An 18,633-nucleotide genomic window follows, 5' to 3' on the forward strand; every position below is an offset into this window, starting at 1 on the left:
ATGTGAGGTGTAGAGATAGGAAGAAAGGGAAAACACAGTGGGGAGAGAGAGTGATCAACAGAAGGTAGTTACCACCCATGGATCCAGCAGTGTCCTGTTGGTCCTTCTTCACTCTGGTCTTCTGTGGTTATTCTGAGGTCATTCAAAATGTTTCACTATTTATACATTTTAGCAAATAAAAGAACTTATGCTCATTGGCTACACAGTTCTCTTGTTCTGTTGGTTAGAGGATCCCCTTGCTTCTAATGCTAATTAGTCTATATGCTCAGTCTTTCTCTTTTTTTATGTCAGTGGGTTTCTTAGGTTGATGGGCTGTGAATCAATGGTCTTGATATCCCCTGATGGAATTACCTTTTATCAAATCAGAGCTGATTTCAGCATGGTTGCCAAGTTGGCTTTTGTTGTGGCCCATAAATCTTGCATTCTTTGTGTCCACTACCAGTGATACATTCTTCTTCCCAAGGTTCTTTAAGCTCCAGCTGTGTCTGAGATAACATCTGGACAGCTATCTGGACAATAGTACCATCTTTATCTTATCTCAAGTTCTTGCTATGGTGGCTTAGGGAAGCTTCAGTGGTTCTTGGTGTTTGCAAAAGCCATCTGTCCCATGACTTGGGGTGATCTTTGTGTGTGGTTGGTTGCTTCTTCACACAGTTTGCTGAAGTGGGAATTTTTGTCTGGGCGCGTTTAACGAGAATGAGCAAAGCAGATCTCATGTGCATCAGGCCTGGAGTTAACAACATCTTGTTGCTTCCTTCTGTGCTTATCTTGTGGCAAAGTCTTTTGTGTTTGAGACGGCCAACTCTTTAACTCCTTACATCTCTTCATGGGCCTTTATAGAGGCCAAGTGTCATCATATGGCCCCTTTTTATCAAAGTATAACCAATTCACAGCCTCTTGTATTATGACTCTTCAGAGTTTCAAAAGGGCTTTGCCACTTGACATATTATTTGAAATATCAGCAATTTATTTCAATGCTTTCAGTATGGTATTTCAGTAGAAATACATGGTTTTCGGACTGATAAAGCCCATGGTTGACAATTAAATATCTCTCTTACATTACCTATGCTTTTGTTTAGTATTAGCTTGAAAATTGTGCCCTCAGTCACTTGTTCCAGCAAAACAGCAGACTAAACTAATTCCTCCTTCAAAATGAAACTTTTTGCTTATCTGTTCCTAAATACTATATGTTATAAAAGTGTTAAATTGTATTTGGGAAGAGGTCCATTAGTGCAGTTGTTTGTATGTAGCAGAAGTGCTGTGAATTGGTATCCTATTATTACAGAGGAATCAGGTGGGGATTTAACTGCAGTGCAAACAATCCTTTAACAGATTTACTATGGAAGACAGGGGAACTGTTTTGTAAGAAGTGAGAGACATGTTAATTTCAAACTGGCCTAGCAAACAGATTTGCTTTTAAGATGCTGAAGTATTGAACACTTTTTGCTTTTATCAGTTTTTTCCCATGTTGCATGAAGTTTTTCTTCAAGGCCTTTTCATTTGTATATACTTTCCTACCTGCTACAGGGGATAGGACTGTAGTGTTGATTAGTATTTCTTTGAAGACACAGGCAGAGTTTTAATCTGCATTCATAGCCAGAGTAGAAAGCAGGAGAATGAAGAGTGAAGTAAATAGAAAAATAAGGTGAAAATTCCAGCTAGACTTGAAAATAAGGTTAGAAAGGGAAAAGAAATGATTGTCTGAAATGGTGTTTTACAAGTACAATGAGGAAGCTTGCATTATACATATTGCTCACTTATTTTATGAATATTATTAATTTAATTTTATTTTAGCCCCAGTGTTTATGCCATCTCCATCAGTATTTCCTCTTTCACCACATTCCCTTAATGTGTCATGGGAAAAACCTGAAGATAATATATCAAGAGGAGAAGTGATGGGGTATAGCATCAGTTTGATGACTGAACAAAGGTCTTTGCCACCATTTTCTCAGGTATTATTGTTAGTTACATTAAGTTTTTCCTAGCTGGTAATAATAAAATTGATAAAACCTGATGTTCTCTGTGGTATTGTGATGAATTTTTTCCCTGGTTTGTTGTGTGTTTTCTGATCACCTACAGGTTTGATGTAATGCTATGTACTACTTCTGCATTTTGTCTTTCTGAGCTGACTTGTTTTCAGTAGCAGGTGAGATTAAAAATTAGGAGAGATGAGTTTGTGCAATTACAATTAAATTACTTTGATACTTGTGTATACTGGTTCTGTATTGTTGCTGTACTTGCTAATATGCTTAAAGCCATATTGTGTTTTAGGTATCTGCATTCTCCTTAAAAAGATACTTGTCTGGATGTGTTTTTGAAGTGGGGAAACCTAAAATATTGGAAAGAAACATTTAAAAAGTCAAAATGTGAGAATTTAAAATACTGTTGTAATGTTTGAGTGACTGGGTTTGGCGAACAAATATCATGGCATTAATAGTAAACGGAAAGCTTAGGAATGAGCAGAAGTATGATAACATAATCAGAATATGAATATGAAAGTGGATGTGGTGCTCTTGTATTTCTCATTCAGAGCTGATTTTATCTTTTGGTATTATCACAGATGGGCCTCAGTTTATTTGCTTATCAGCTGGGCATACTACTGTTCTCAGGCTGTTGTAACAACACATAAATGCCAATTGCTTCTGGTCACTGGCTTGCAAGATTTTTCACGGAAAAAAATCTGATAACAAAGATACCAAAAATGCTGCAGTTTACTCAGTTCCCCTCCCACTGATAGTTTATACTGATGTTAAAGTAAAGCAGATGCAAGTGTTTGTAGGTATTTGTTATTCCCCTCCCTCCTAATGCCTGCTAATCGTGTCAATCCTTCAATGGTGGTCAGATTTCACAACTTAATAGTGTCATTTTCGTCATCTCAATTGTCGCTGCACTGTTTGTAGTGATAACTGCACCACCACACAGTTTTATGAGGCAATAACTTTGTTTCCTCATTTATCCACTCAGGAACTGGCTTATTACCTCATAAAACAGTGTGATGGGAAGTATTATCACCTAAATCCCAGCTTGTTCAGACTCTCCAAAATAATCCTCTCCCTCAGTTGGTCTATTCAGGCATTCTCATGTCTGAGTGAAGAAACCTGCAAGTTCAGAGACAAGTTTCTTATTAGTGATCATGTCATCAAATGACAGGAATGAAAATATTATTAACCAACTGTTGTCTTCCAATCTGTTTGCTTTGCAGGTTTTGCATATAGCCGAGGCTCATGAGCTCTCCTACGTAGCAACGGGATTAAAACCTTACAGGACGTACAACTTTACTGTTACTCTCTGCAATCAAATTGGTTGTGTAACCAGTGAGCCAGGCATGGGGCAAACCTTGGCAGCTGGTAAGGAAACAGTCTGTAGCAAAGTGCAAAGCTGACACATGCTTTACTAATGAATACCATGATGATGGTCCTAGTTTGATGCACAGTGGCAGGGGTAGGTGTTGTATTAATACAAAGTGACTTGCTTAATTATTATTTGTTTGTTTTGACAGATTAAAACTAAAATGTTTTCAGTGGAGGTTTTAGGTACTTGGCTATAGCAGTAGAATTTGTGTACTGCTCTCTCCATTGCAAGTTATGATATGTATAGTTTTTATTTGTGTTTGTTTAAACAGTGAAGGCACATAAATGTGGCTGCATCCACTTGTTCAGGATGCTAAGAAGTTGTTAATTTGTTGTCAGGGGTTTTCAGTGTGTGTTTGCATAACGAGAAATGTAAAATGCTCCAGCTGTGCCAATGTCTTGCTTAACACGTGCAGGAGGAGTTGCATGGCTTTAAGAGTAACTTAAGTACATAGTGCCTAAATCAGAAGCAGCATACATGCTTTGGGCCTACTTTTATGAAAATGTTTGGTTTTTTAGCCCATGAGATTTGAGATTTTGCTTTGTAGATATGTATCTACATGTCTATGGGAACAGTGCTAAAGAAACTGCATATATGTTCCTGTGCATTTTCAGTCTTCAAGTTAATTTCAGTAGCATTGTCATGGATTTCAAAGGCACTATCTGCAAATCTAGGGGAAAATACACATCAGAGATGAAGAATGCCTGTATGTACTTTCAAGAAAGGACTGACATAAACTCACTTCTTGGCCACTGGGGGCTCAAGAGGATTTTAAGAGAGAAACTGTAGGGAATATCAGCTTTATAAGTCTCTTTATTCATGGAATGAAGTAGTCAGTATGGTTCTTTAATACTTTAAATACAAGCTCAAACTCATGCTATATGACATACTTGTGGTCATCTGAAGAGAACTGACCAGTTAACATTGTGGTTTCCTTTTGTATAGGCATTTAAAACACATCAATTATTTTCACAATACTAGCTAAAATGCTTAACTAAAAATGTTAAATAACTAGAACTAAAAATGTTAAGCAATTAGTGGTTTTGTCATACGGATGTTGTGATGATGATCTTTGCAATTACCTCACTCTCTCTATTGAAGTGAAATTTAAGGTGTTGGGATATTGCCTCTAATCTATCCTCACTTCTTTGTGTCTGTTTATTTCATTGCCTTTCCATTTTTTTTTCCAAGTGGAAGGCTGGCCATAAACAGAGCCTCCTACTTGTATAAAGTATGACTTTATCCTATTCCACACAGCTATGAGGAACAGTGTTCCAGTCTGTGCTAATAACCATGGAAACAAATATTGCCTAAACAGAACACCTTATTACTACAAATGATCCAACTTTGCATTTATACATTTATTAAAAGATTCAGGAACAATAGCTTAGTTATGCTTGACAGCTTGTTTATGACCATTTCCTCCCTGGTTGTGTTAATACTCAGAGACCTATCACATTAGAGAAGACAGGAGAATACAAAATAGCATAGCAGGCATGTCCCCATTTATTAGCTGTTTGGCGGTGAAGCCTTTTCCTATTTACTGTTGTAAGCCTTGAAAGAAAAGAATCAGTGCTGTATTGTGTTCCTTTTATGTATTTAAAGCATGTTATTGCAATGTCTTAAATTTTGGCAAACTGAAACATTAAAAACATACATTTTGCATGCAATTTGTATGTGTCTTCCACAGGTCACATTTTTTATTCCTGGAGATATTTGTTTCGTCCTATCCATGCAGGGTTTTTTTTTTTTTTTTTTTGGTGTGTGTGTGGTTTTTTTTTGTTTGTTTGTGTGAGGGTTGGTTTTTATTTTTCTTTCCATTTGTGTGTGTGTGCATGTTTCATTTCGTGAAGTTCTGTAAAACTATGTTTCCAAAGAGAATTTAAAAGAAGCACTACTTATGTGATGACAATCAAAGGCAATTAAAACTTGAAACAAAGTTGAGAAAACCAATCCCCAGCATTTGTAAAAATAGATAATCAAGTCTTAGTCCATTTATATCCTTTCTTTTTTTGTCATTGAGACATGCAAAATGAAATCAAAATTGTCTTTCTAGGACTGTTGGGGAATTCTTTTTTATGGAGGAATGTCTCCTATTGTCCTGTTCTTTTGAGCATTTTAAAGTTCTTCTAAAAGTTTCTTATGCCTTCTGATATTTACATATTTCTGCTGGGTTTCTCACACTGTTCATATAAACAATGATTGTTTTGCATTCTTCTTTGTGGGTGGAGAGACTTGATGAGTTTGTGTTTGACCAGTGTGGCTGGAGAGGTTGCAGTTTCACCCTCCAATCCACTGTCACTTTGCTATTGTATATATACTGGAGTCAGAAAAGAAAGTTTCCTTTTTGGGTACTTTTTCTTTTCTTTTACATCTAGCCTGCTTCTGTGAGTTGTTTCGTGGCATAGTGTGACAATCTCCCTGGCAAAGAGACAGCTTTTCTGGCTGGACACCAGTCCCCCTCCATGCCCTTGGCAGCTTTTTTGAGGAAGTCTTGACTGAAATGTGTTCCAGCATGATGGTCCTCTTGCATCCAGGAGCTTTGAATTATTTTTCAAGTTGGCCTAGAGGTTATACTAAATTGGACTAATTCTTCTCCTCTGATCCTCAGGAGGAGGAGAATGATAATGGAAAACCATCTCCACTCACTCGCCTTCTATGTATGGAGTGTACAGGTTTATCACATGGACCATTGCAGTCAGTGGGTATCTTGATGGCTGTGGCTTTGGCATGTCTAACAGATGTGTATTAGCAAGGGGCTTCTTTTGAAATTGCCAGTGAATTCTAAAATTTGCCACTAGAAGTCTCAAGTAATTTTTAAGCTTTGTTCAGATCCATTATGGTAATTGGAAGCCTAGTTATAAAAAATAAACTCTTTAAAAAGTAATCTTTTTCTCTGAAAACTTGTGTGGGTTTTGTTGTTGTTGTTATTTTTTGGTGTTTTTTTTTTTTTTTCCTTAATACATTGTAAGACAGAAAATGAAAACAAATTAAGAATGAAGAGCATGACATCACTAGAAACAAAACTGTTGAGGAAGAAAAATAGAGTTTTGAGATAAGATTGAAAAGACTAAGAAAGGAGACTACTTCACGCAGGAGCCAAATTTAAGGGTTGCACCCAAGGGGGCAGAAGCATCAGGAGGAGTCTGCTGATTTTTCAGTGAGAGGTCTCTTGGACTATGATTGGTTAAAATCCAGAAGAAAACTTCATGAGTGGATTCATTCTAACTTGGTTCAATATAGGCATCTGTACCGGGAATATCTCATGTGTAGCTTTGCAGTAGAGTGAAAGAAAACTCAGATTGGCCATATGTCCTTGTGTCTGTCAGACTGGCAAAATCACTCCTCTTCACCAATACATACACCCACGATGTTTGTAAATAGTAATAAAGAGGACAAATAAAAAAAATGGGAGGGGAGAGTGTGAGAAAACAGTAAAATTGCTAAGAATAGAGTTATTTTATAAAAAGGCTGAGTGTTACAAATGCATATGAAGCCAGGAGGGTGAGCTAAATAAAAGAACATAAATAAAAGTTATGCCTGATGCTCCAAGAATGGTAAAAAGTGTTGGAAGATCAATATTAGTGTAAATTCAGTATTGAGATGAGAGATCAAAACAAGTGTAGGAAGGTAATGGAAGAAAATTACCCATCCATGTTACCTTCAAAGAGAAGGTGACTGGACAGAAAGAGAACCTCAATTTAGTCTGTTCAGATACAAATACTTAAATAGCAGACTTTTAAATATGCAGTTAATTAAGAAGTATCTTATACTTCTTAATCAGTCATTTAAATGGTAAATTAAGGTACTGCAGCTTCCACAATCCTTGTGGGATTTAAAATAATTTTATGTGCCACAATATTGTGTTCATGCTACTGAAATCCTTGGCTGATGGATGAGGAAAAAATCATTGTTAATATTTATTTGAAAATTTTAAATCCAATTTGAGATTTGTTTTTGTCTATGCTATCTCAAGATCATCAAGTGGATCTGCAGGTATGCAACTGAGAGCAACACTGGACATTTTTCAACTCTACGTAGAGTAAAATTTTATTTTATTCTTCTCTCTGGGTTCTGCCATGTTCAAATTCCTATTTATTTTTAATAATGGCATTCAGCCTGTTTTTACTAGGGCTTAGGCCTTAGCCTTAATTTTTTTTTTTTTAATTTCAGAAGCAGTTTTTGTTGCATGGTTTTCTCTCATGTAGGATACTGAAATGGTACCTATAGAACTCTACTGGCTGGTACCAGTGAGAGACCTGGTCCTTTGAAAATTTATTTTTGTGACAATGTGTCTGCATAAAATTATTAATTACCAACACAAAACATGCATGTTTTCAATTTTTTTCAGTGAGGCAGAGAAATGCCACTTTATTCCCATCATTTTCTGTCATTTCAGCAGGATGAGACTAGCCATGTGAATGCTTGAACCAGTACAATTGCTTATGCTACTGATCTCAAATCATATAGTCAAAGGTTGCCTTAAACAATCCATACAGCAATGTTTCATTAGCTGCTGTGTGACTAAACTTATTTCTTGTAATTAAGTTCACATTTCCTTTGCCCTTTATTTTTTAAAAATTTGTTTTAAAAGCACTTCTTAAGACATAGCAAAGTATTTGATTTATGATTGCTGCAATTTACCCAGCACATTGTATTCCCAATCTTTTGCTTTTGATGGCAATTACAGGGTTCAGAAGCTAATTTGTAGGAGATATTCTTCCAGCACCAGCTACATCTGGCTTCTTGGCAGACTTCTCAACCAGTTGTATTTGGGGCTTTGGAGTTGCCTCTGGGTTACCTGGGGTAGTTCTGGACTGTCTTATGCTCCTTGTTGTTTTGGTTTTGATTTCCCTTTTAATCTGAGTAATTTGTACATTTTTTTCCATTTTTTCTATTTATGAATAAGGTCCAGTGCAGACCCTTTTCAAAATCCTCATTTGTTTGTGTCTGTCATAAATGGCTTTTCTACAAAAGGCTATGCCTCAATTTTAAAGTCACCAATACCCATTAAACAGGTAGTAAGAAATGTATAGTTTCCTTTGTTACAGAAGAGAAATACGAGGGCCATTTGCTGCTGGCCTGGAAACACAGATTGTTTTGCATGCATGTACATAAGTCTCTTCATTGTGAATAGGACCCAAAGTGATTAAACAAGCACTCTTAATATGTTAATTTATAATTTTAATTACAACAATCTTGTATATATAGTCATTAGTGAATACTAATATAAATATTTTTCTACCTTTTTATTCATAATGCATAAACCAATCATCCAGTTACTTCTCGGCAGTTGCCTGTTTCCGTTTCATAATACAATCTTTGTTCTTAGTTATGAATGCATTTTGTTCATTCCTGTCTTGAATAATCCCTCATTAAGCTAGTCACTTTCTGCTCCATGCTAAAAAGGAAAAATTATCATGCAAATGTGGCATGCCATATTAAAAAGCACATTACCAAACACTTTTGTTGCTGTCCTTCAATTAGTTTCCCTTCTTTGAATTTAATTTCATTTGTTGTTAAACTACTGACTTGATGTATGGACTCATGAATTTGAGGCTGCTGCCAAGAATGTAGCAGGAAAAAAATCAAAGCCTCTTCAGAAAGCTACAGAGGCAAAGCTGAAATGAATTTGCTTCACCTTTGACAAGAACACTTGAGCAGCACTGGAATCCTCTGATGATTCAGCTTGGCTAATTATCCAATTATTTATTCCAATAATAAAGACGCTGTTTTACAATTAGAAAAGTGTAAAGTAATCTGAGAAATTTCGTAATGACAGATGACTTAAGTAACTTCTGAGATAAATAGAATCTGCTCAAACTTGTCTTGCCAAGTGTTCAAGCTGTAGTTAAACTGCTCTTTGAATTTCTGGGAATCAGTAGGGAATGAAAACTTATTTGTTTCTTCTCCACTACCAACAACATATTATGTCATAAAATAGCTCAAAACAGCTCAGTTTGTTCTTTTTGCTCCCTGTAAAATTTGCAACATTTTTAAGCAATGTTTGAGTTGCATTTCTCTTGATTAAAAGCTTTTGGTTCAAAGCAATACTTTTTAATTGCCTAATAATATAAGTCAGTTCTTAGGAAAGAACCGTGCATTTAGGAGTTCATTTGCAATATAACTGAAAAATTCATTGCATGGCAGTAAAACAATTTACTGTTAATTACAAGGAGAAGAATTTGCTGTACCATGCTCACAGATTGCCATGAATCATGCAGCACTCCTAGAGATTTATAACAGATGTGTAAGTGGGATGAATTAGCAGGGTTTAATAACAGAGACACAAATCATGCAGACTTCAAGGAGCTTTAATTGATATACTAGAATGTGACGGGCATGAATCACTCAGCCATTCAACAGCACTGTAACATATGGTCAGCTCAATATGCTGCATCTTAAATCGGTTGGTGAGTCGTTGGTTGTCCCATATGGTGGAAGTAATATATTTTTCATGATTTTTAAAAAATACAGTGGATTACATCTTTTTTTAAAAGAAATATGATTGCAACATATCCATGTTACTAAATTTTCTTTTGATGTCCATTGTGGGTGGGTTTTATTCTTTTTTTTTGGGAAGGAGTCCAAAATGTACTCTAAAGAATCTCTTATAACTCAAAATATTGTTGGAAGATGTAGGTATTATTGCTTGACTCATTTGGTGTTGAAATTACCGATACCATTGTGAAGTGCAGGAAAGGAGAACATAGCCGAAATGCAATGGCAAGCTCAAGGTCCTTTGGACTAATTACTGGAATCAAAAATGAAATGCATGACCCATAGTGAGGTGTGCAATTTTACCTGCAAGGTAAACTCCAATATGAGGAAAAAAAAAAAAAAAAAGCCTTGAATTTAGCATTTTTTCTCTTTTATTTTTGTATGTATGCAATTGGGATTCAACAGTTAAAAATGGTATACTTTTCGTTGTTTTTGCCTTCCTGAACCATTCAGTGTCTACTTGAGGATTTTATACCTACAAATACCTACCTACAGTAAGCTGAGCAGAAGTTACTCAAACATATGTAAGCCTGTAAAATTTAGCCACAGTGTAAATATGTTATTCCTGGGACAAGAATCTGGCAGAGTATGGAAAAGCTTTAGCTGTTGTATTAGTAAACCTGACAGACTTGAGAAAGGAGTATTGTATCCTTAGAACCATGGCTGCCAGAATTTAATGTCAACAATTAAAATTTATTTTGATCCTTACCTAGTGTTTATTACTGTTTGTATACACAACAGACCTTACTAATACAGAGATGCACTATTAGATGGAATTACCATCTGTTCAGAGCGAAATGCTGGCATCTGTCTTCGAGCCTAAAACTAAAATGATATTATTTCAAACAAAACAAAATTAACTGCTCTTTACTTACCAACTTCATTTTTGTGTACATGTGTGTGCATAAACACATGGGAAAGGCTTGTTTGTAATGACCTGTGTAGCAACATCTATATTTAGATATATGACTTCAACATAAGCTGTATAGACCATCTGTCTTTATTGGTCTTTTCTGTGCCCTCTGCTACACAATGGCATGCGGCAATCATGGTCTTTTAAATACTGTTTTAGCCTTATAATATTTTAAATATGTATTATATAGCAAGATATTAAAACTACATAATTAAAATACACAAAAATGTGACTTTGAATCCACTAAAATGCAGTACGCTCATTATTTTGACAGATGTGTCTTAACAGAATGTGACTAAAAAAAAATTAAATAGGTAAAATTATACTCTATTCATCTTTCAGAAAGTAGCTACAGGTACCACAGTGACACCTTTAGGAAAATATATACTGAATCTTTTAGTGTTGGTTATTGTTAATTTCAGCATTTAGTACCCTACTTGGCTAGTGCTACAGATTTATTTCAAGACCTTCTGTTTTTGTGTGCAGTTGGGTTTTCTGTTTGGGTTTTCCTGTTATTTTTGTTAATAAATACTCATGTGCCTATTATGTGCAGTTTTGATGTGCTGATGTGCTGTCTTGATGCACAAGAATTCTCAAGCATCAAGGAGACTGTAGTTTAAATACTAGTGCTATAGCAAGGATGTTACTTTTCTGAAAGGGTAGTCTTGTGTTCTATATATCACAAAATAATAAATTGTGTCATGCTAGTGTTTAATGCGTGTACACAGTGCATTAACTGTAACTGTAGTACATTTATTTGTGCTAGAGGAGACTGGAAAATGATTAAAAAATCAATACTTCCCTGTCAGAGAAGCAAGTGTTACGATGCATTTAAGTAGTTAATTGCATAAGCCCCATAAAAGCTTCAGGTTTGGGTATCAGAGATGCCATAATTATGGTCCAAGTAACTGCCGTTTATTAATACTAGACTTTAAAGGAAGATGTAGTTATTGTCATGAGTGTTAGTCAGCTGTATGCATTTTAAAACTAATGAATTTTAGCATTTCTGTTTTGCCATCAGTAATCTGAACTGGAGGGCTCAACCTCTTCGGTTCGCATTTAAAATGCTGACGTAGGCTGGTTCTCTCAGAGGTGAAGTTTTGATTGTTAAGCCATGTTTTCTATTTAAACTCGTGCATTAATACCACAATTCATTAGTGCTGTGCCCTACTTATGCAGGCAAGCTTATGACCTCACACTGCATTACTTCAATTTTGACATTGTAAATTTCTATCATCGTGTGAGATACTAATTAGATTGTGAAGTCATAAATGATACCTAAGCAGGAATTTACAGCACATAGTGCCTTTGGCAGTTTCCCAGTTCTCCCACTCCCTGCTTTCTCCAAGAAGAATATCTATCAAGTTATGGGGTGTGGGGGACAAAGAAAAAGAAAAAATAAAGAAGTAATAGACTACTGACAAATAGGAAAAATGAAAAATGTGTTAATGATCTTGGAAAAGCAGGAATGTTTAAAAGGATGTTATTAATTAATTTTAAATGAAGCAATCTCTCCTTCTCTAAAGAACTCATCCTATGTACAATGCCGGGCTGTGAAGTAATGTGTCAGATTTTGAAGGACCATATTTTAATTCAGGTTTTATTGTTCTTGAAGGGCGTTTATTGCTCTTTACTGTATCATTATGGGAACAAGTAATTTTAAGAGGTTGTCATTGTATTTCGCTTTCTGGGCACAAATTACGTTCCTGTTGTTAAATTCTTCTCTTTATCAGGGAAAGAAGGGTGAGAAAAAAGCAAGATAATATGTATATAGATTCTGTACATAGCGAAGTGTTCTCATACTTCTCCAGATGGCATCTTCTGTTGGTTCAGTGATGGTCCAGTTCTTTCCACCTGTAGGACCACCATGTCATTATCCAAACAGGTCATGCTGCCCTCCAGTGGCTTACTGTACATCCTTTTATTAAAAAATGGAAAAAAGTTTAGTTAATAACTCAGCTATAGAGTGGCTAATGCTATCAGAGTGTTTAAAAGAATATGAAAGTATTTGGTTTAACAATAGGGGGATCATCCTATAATGTAAAACTATCTTATGCTGCTCCCTTTGTGTAAGCAGTCTTGTATGGAGTCCTGGTGTGCATCAGAATTGGTGGAGAAAAATTAGAGAGGGTAATTTTCTTGATGTGAGCAGTTACCTGAACACAAGATGCTGACTGGTGTACACATTGTGAGAACAACTGGATGGGCCTGCAGGACTGTGGTGAGAGAGCTGTTCTGCTCCTCTTGGTGAGGATAAGTCCAGTGACAAGAGACCCTTGTTGTCATGTACCAGACTGAGATGTAACAAGAGTTATAACTGCTCAGATTTTCCTTTGGTTTTTCAGTCACATCCACTTATGAAAGTCATATAGATGCACATTTACAGGGAGTTGGCATGAGAGGCCCATCAAGGAAGGAAGGAATCCAAATATAATTTTTATGAAGATGTTGATTAATATTCTCAAAGATTATGAACAAAAATATTATAGATATAACTATAGAGACATATGTCTACAGCCTGAATAATCAAATAAAGTATTTCTTGTGCAACAAAAAGTAAGTTTCTCATAAAGATTAAGAATGTTTTTTGAGTTTTTTTTTCTCTCTCTTAATTAAGCTTCTATGGATATCTGTGTTTATTCTTAAGATCTGAAAATGAAACAGGATGTTTTGCAAAGATTGTTATGTGCAATAAATAATTTGCCAGGTGTCATGGACAATGATACCTAGTTAACTTTTTTCATCCACAGCTCCAAGAAAACTTAGTCCCCCTCGTGTCGAAGGAATAAACAGCACAACAGTAAAGATAATTTGGGATGAACCTGAAGAGCTTAATGGGCCTTCTCCCATCTACCAGGTGGAGAGGATGGATTCATCTTTAGCTACAATGAATATAGAAGTAACAAAAGGGATCCGTTTCCCAGGAAATGGGTATTACAGATTTGCGAGTTCCACTCTCCCCACCAATACCTACTTTACAGGTAAATGAGTTTAAATTACTTTAAAAATGTACTAATAGAAGTCTGCATTCATTTTACCATTTAGTATTATGTTCTATAAAACTTTCATGTTCAAGTAAGTAGGTTCTAATTTATTAAAGTAATGTAGTGATTAGTGATGTATGGGCTATTTTGATTCTCACTTTGAAAACCTGTAGAAATCATTGGACATGTGGGATTTTTATCTCATGTTTGGACAGAGAGAGGTACATGACAGTTATGTTGCTCATATTTGACTTGGTTTTGAGTTGTAAATATAAAATTTTATTTATTCTTCTGGGATGAAAACTTTTTAATTAATTTGCTGTGAGTACTAAGATGTGTTTTGTTTGGTACATTTTTGAGGATTCCTGGGGCTGCATAAGCACTCAAAACGCTCTGTCTTCCAGTTTCAGAGCATTTCTGTTGTGATCCTGTTTGTTTTGTTAAGGAAAGAAAAAAAGCCTGCCATTCTGATAAAATTCCACTGTTTCTGGCCTTTGAGTATTCTCTCTTTTTCTTGATTAGTTATTTTACTTGAGTAACATGAGATTTTCAGATTGAAGCAGACCTATGTCCTGTTTCTGTGATTCTCATAATTTGCTGGTATCTTGGCTTCTGGGATAAAGCAAAGATACAGACAGTATGTTTTTTGCAAAAATGAACCTGATTGTACATTTGAGATGTTGTAGCAGTCTGTAAGTGAAATCTTGCATTTGCCTGCATGAAGTATGATTGTTTAAAAGAAGAAACAGCAGAGCTGAAGACTTAAAAAAAAGTGTATGAAAGATATGTGCATGTGAATATTTATCTCAGGTCATGAGAATGGCAGCAGGAAGGGGAAATCCAAAAGGAATTTAGGCAGCTGTAAGAGCAAGCATTGACTAGCACACTGATGGTGCCAGGGCCACACCAGTGGCAGTGACACAAGTTAACATGGTACTTGTTTGTTGAGAGAGAAGGGCTGCAAAAACCATGCAGCACTGTTGACATAAAAAAGAATACTGGAACTTTGAAGAGCACTCAGCTGACATTCCTTTTCTTCAGTCACCACAGGTAATTCTGGCAAGGATGTTTGAGCACTCGGTACTGGCAAATGTGTATGTGCAATTTCAGGTTTTGTTTAAAGCAGCTTCTTGCCTCTGCATGATCACTCGGTGAATCTGACTTAAAAAAAAAAGTTGAAGATGACTTTACTTTTTTTTTCTATCTAGGTGCTTAGTTGACTGATAAATAATAATAAAAAGTGATAATGTGTTAGTTAAATATTGACACTGTGTTGACTGGCACAACCTGTCTCTGTGTGGGAATCTGTAGGAACAGCTGTTGGACTCCTTTCCTCATCCAAATTGCCCAATTTTCCTGACATCAGTTTTCACCCTTTACTGTATATTTAGAAAAAAAATCCCTTTGATATTTTTCTTTTGTTGTCAGTTGTGACTATTTGTAACCAAGCAAGCCCAACACCAATCTACCCAAGTTTCAATTCACTCTGGGGTTTAGTTCTGCTCCATAAGCAGAACTGATGCCTTGAGTAAAGTGTATTGTGATGAGATGATTTGAGAGAGTTTGGAGAGGCAGGTTGGAAGATGTTAAAATAAAGCCCCCTTAATATTGGCAGCTGATGGCTGATAATACTGTATGGATAAATATAATTCATCATAGCTTTGGATTATGTTCTTTCTCTTCTACCAGCTATTAGTCAGAATATTTGGAGACAACCTAGGACTAAAACACACTAGGCAATTTGTCCAGACATCTGCTAGTAATGACTGACAATCAGATTAAATCAGTCTACGCTTGGTACCTAAAAATGTGTAGTTCAGGTTTGGCAGCTCAATAAAGATTTTGAGAAATATAAATCTGGGTTTTTCTTGGTAGGTCATCTGTCCTTCTTCCAAAACATGATGGAGGGGAAAATGATAGCAAATCCAGGAGAGTTCAGAAAGACAGACACTTAGGGGGATGAAAAATATTCTTTAACTGCACTCTGCAGTTGTTTTGTTGTTGAGATTCTCTCTCACTACCCATTTCTGAAGACAAGCAGCTGGCAGTTTTGCTTTATGGATGGAACAGCTTTAGTGTGCATGCAGCTGTGTAGATTTTTGACACAAAAGTGTCCCAGCTTGTATGTGTCAGTCAGCAGACAGATACTTCTCGGTGCATCTGGAATCTCCCACTGTTAATCTGGAAAAAGTTTGATCAGTTTATTCCTTGCTAATAAATGCAGTTGTCCTCACTACCTCCCTGGCTGGTCTTACAGTCCAAGGTGCAAGTATTAGGGGCAGATGTATCTTCTGGGAAATTTTCCAAAATCATCTTTTAAAAAAAATGTTACTCAATAAACACTGGCTACACTAAGTAGTGTCCTGTCTGTAACAAAGCCTCCAGCTGCACAGGAAGGTGTGTTCTGGTTACACATTAGATGAGAAGAAATCAAGTAAAAAGACTTTTTCTGCTCATACTGTCTACATGCAACTTCTCAGCTGTTCAAAATGTGGAGTGTTTTAGCCATGTATAATGTCATTTTCCAAGTGATGTAGACTTGATTTTTAGTACTTATTTGCATTCTGTGAAGTTCTTAGATACAACAGCCACAAACAGCATTTGTTGTATCTGTCAAAAAACCATGAGCAAAGGAGAGCTGTTAGTGTTCTTGTTTTAGTGAAGGAACTTATCCATCTCCCATCACTCTGAAAATTGGGGTATTTAGGTGTTTATCTTCATGTCTTCATGAGACAACCAAGTGGTGCGATTTAACATATGGCAAGCTGAAGTTGAGATTCTACTTAATGTGGGACTTTATGCTTAAAAGGACCTGTAGAATTGTCTAGGAGGTTTTACAAATTATTTATTTTGTGTGGTTTGCTTTTATTGGTCCAGCTTGTGTGCTGTGGCTGTGAGTCTGGAGTCAGAATACTGTAGTACCACTGTTGTGTTTGCCTTTCTGGTTCTCTTGTCATCAAGAGAAGTAATATCTATTTTACACAGGGTGTAGAACTAGCAAGCTTGGAGTTCAAATGTCATTCCTCTTGGATTGGTACTTGTTTTAAAAGAAAATTATATAATATTGATCAAAATGCAGTCTACTCGGAAGAAAGTTTTGTGTTTGGCCTTGCTTTGATTCCAAATTTTCTGAAATAGGATAATACACTTAAAAGAAGTATGTCTTGCCTGGACTATGGAATCTTTGCTAACCTCTACATGATGTGTATTCATCTCTGTAATAATTAGAAAATAAGTGTATGAGGTAAGATGTCAATGTATTAAGCATTGCAAGGAGAACTTTTTTTTACAATGACATTTTTAGTGCTGTAAAGTGATCTTAAAAATATGTATTTAAAAAAATATTTATATCTATGCTAGTGTTTTTACTGCCAGGTTCTGTCTGGGATACACAGACATTTCTCAGAGTGGAGAATCTTTCCAGTAACGATGTTTCTTAATGAGTTTGCCATGGAACACTGCAAAGGAGGTATTTGCATTTGTTCTGAGCAGAAGTGCTGAGAATGGCTGTGGTCATTCGTTGTTGGATCTCCCCATAGCTCTTCATCACAGTGAACTCTCTTTGCAGTAATGTAAAAAAAATTCCACTCCATGGGATCTTAAACAAACATTTCATAGTTAGTCAAAGGGACAGATATTTTCATTAGTTTGTGGAGCCAAATAAACAGGCCTTTTCCAGCATGCCAACAGAACTTCATGAGATGCATTATGACTGAATATCAAGAACATGAAGAGGATTAGACATTCTACAACAATGTAAGAGGAGAGGCGAAAGAAAATGGTGTAGTTTAGAAAAAAGAAGACTGAAAGGAGAAATGGTTTTAAAATATATAAAAATGTGCAATTTAAAAGAAGAGAATGAGAATGAACTTCTTGTGTTTACTGTGAGTAAAGCAGTAATGCACTCATAATAAGCTTAAAATACAGCAAGGTAGTTTTTTTTTTTTTTTAAATAAAAGATTCAGGCTAGCTGAGCAAAAGAATTCATTGCTGTGAGAAAGAAATAAAAGCTCTGACACTGCAGATTTTAAAGAACAGTTGGATGAACATTTGTCAGGAATAACCTGGGTAAAATTGATTCTGCTTTGGAGTAAGTGGATTGTTTCTGTGACCTCTAAGAATGTTTTCCAAACATATATCCTATTATAAACTCAGACTAACCCAATGGAACTGGGAAAGATGTTCATTTCGCCAAATAACTTCTAGTAGGAAAGAGATGCCTTTATTTTTTTCTGATTGACAATTTTCTATGTAGAGGGAAGGTTATCTGAGTTGAACAAGTTTTGCTTCTATTTTATTTTTCTTTTTTAGATATTTTCTAGCATTCCTTTATGCAACAATGATTTGAGATGGTTAGAAATTAATTTTAATCACTAATTCAGAATAAGGTAATAATTTAGTGTTGAAGAGAAATAATCTAGTGTTCCTGCTCATATTGAGTCCAGCTAGCCCTGTTTAGGCATTTGTCTGCCTCTTTTCTCCATATGTAACTAAGTGTGTTTCCAAATATAGTTCCAGTTTCCAGCTTGACCTGTCTTTTGGTTTACTTTTCTCCCTTATATCTATACAAAATATTCTGCATATGAACTCATGTCCATTGCCTCTTGTTCTGTCACTGTAGAGGTCCAGAAAAGTGTGGCTTCATCTTTATATCCTTTGGGGAGGTAATTGAAAAAGACAGTAATAGCCTCCATTCTTCCATGCTTAATATTTAACAAACCCTCTTGTCTCAGCCTCTTGTTGAATGTCATGTGTTTTGGCCCCCTCACTATCTTGGTGCCAATGGATTTGTTCCAGACTGCAAGTACCATTTTATTTTATTTTATTTTATTTTATTTTATTTTATTTTATTTTATTTTATTTTATTTTATTTTATTTTATTTT

At 35.7% G+C, this 18,633-nt stretch overlaps 1 protein-coding gene across 2 annotated transcripts in view; it reads left to right on the forward strand.

Moving 5' to 3' along the window:
• The window catches only part of USH2A (usherin), a 373,252-nt gene that overhangs the window by 83,509 nt on the left and 271,110 nt on the right, over positions 1-18,633 (forward strand). Inside the window, exons 19-21 of one of the 2 annotated variants that reach the window (XM_077781882.1) lie at positions 1,795-1,952; positions 3,203-3,347; positions 13,516-13,754. In XM_077781882.1, coding sequence (XP_077638008.1) covers positions 1,795-1,952; positions 3,203-3,347; positions 13,516-13,754 — 542 coding nt within the window. Of the gene's footprint in view, positions 1-1,794; positions 1,953-3,202; positions 3,348-13,515; positions 13,755-18,633 lie in introns of those variants that run through there. The other variant, XM_031504249.2, reaches the window with a different exon arrangement.

This window comes from Lonchura striata, chromosome 3, assembly GCF_046129695.1.
Source record: "Lonchura striata isolate bLonStr1 chromosome 3, bLonStr1.mat, whole genome shotgun sequence".
In the NCBI taxonomy this organism is placed as follows: Eukaryota; Metazoa; Chordata; class Aves; order Passeriformes; family Estrildidae; genus Lonchura; species Lonchura striata.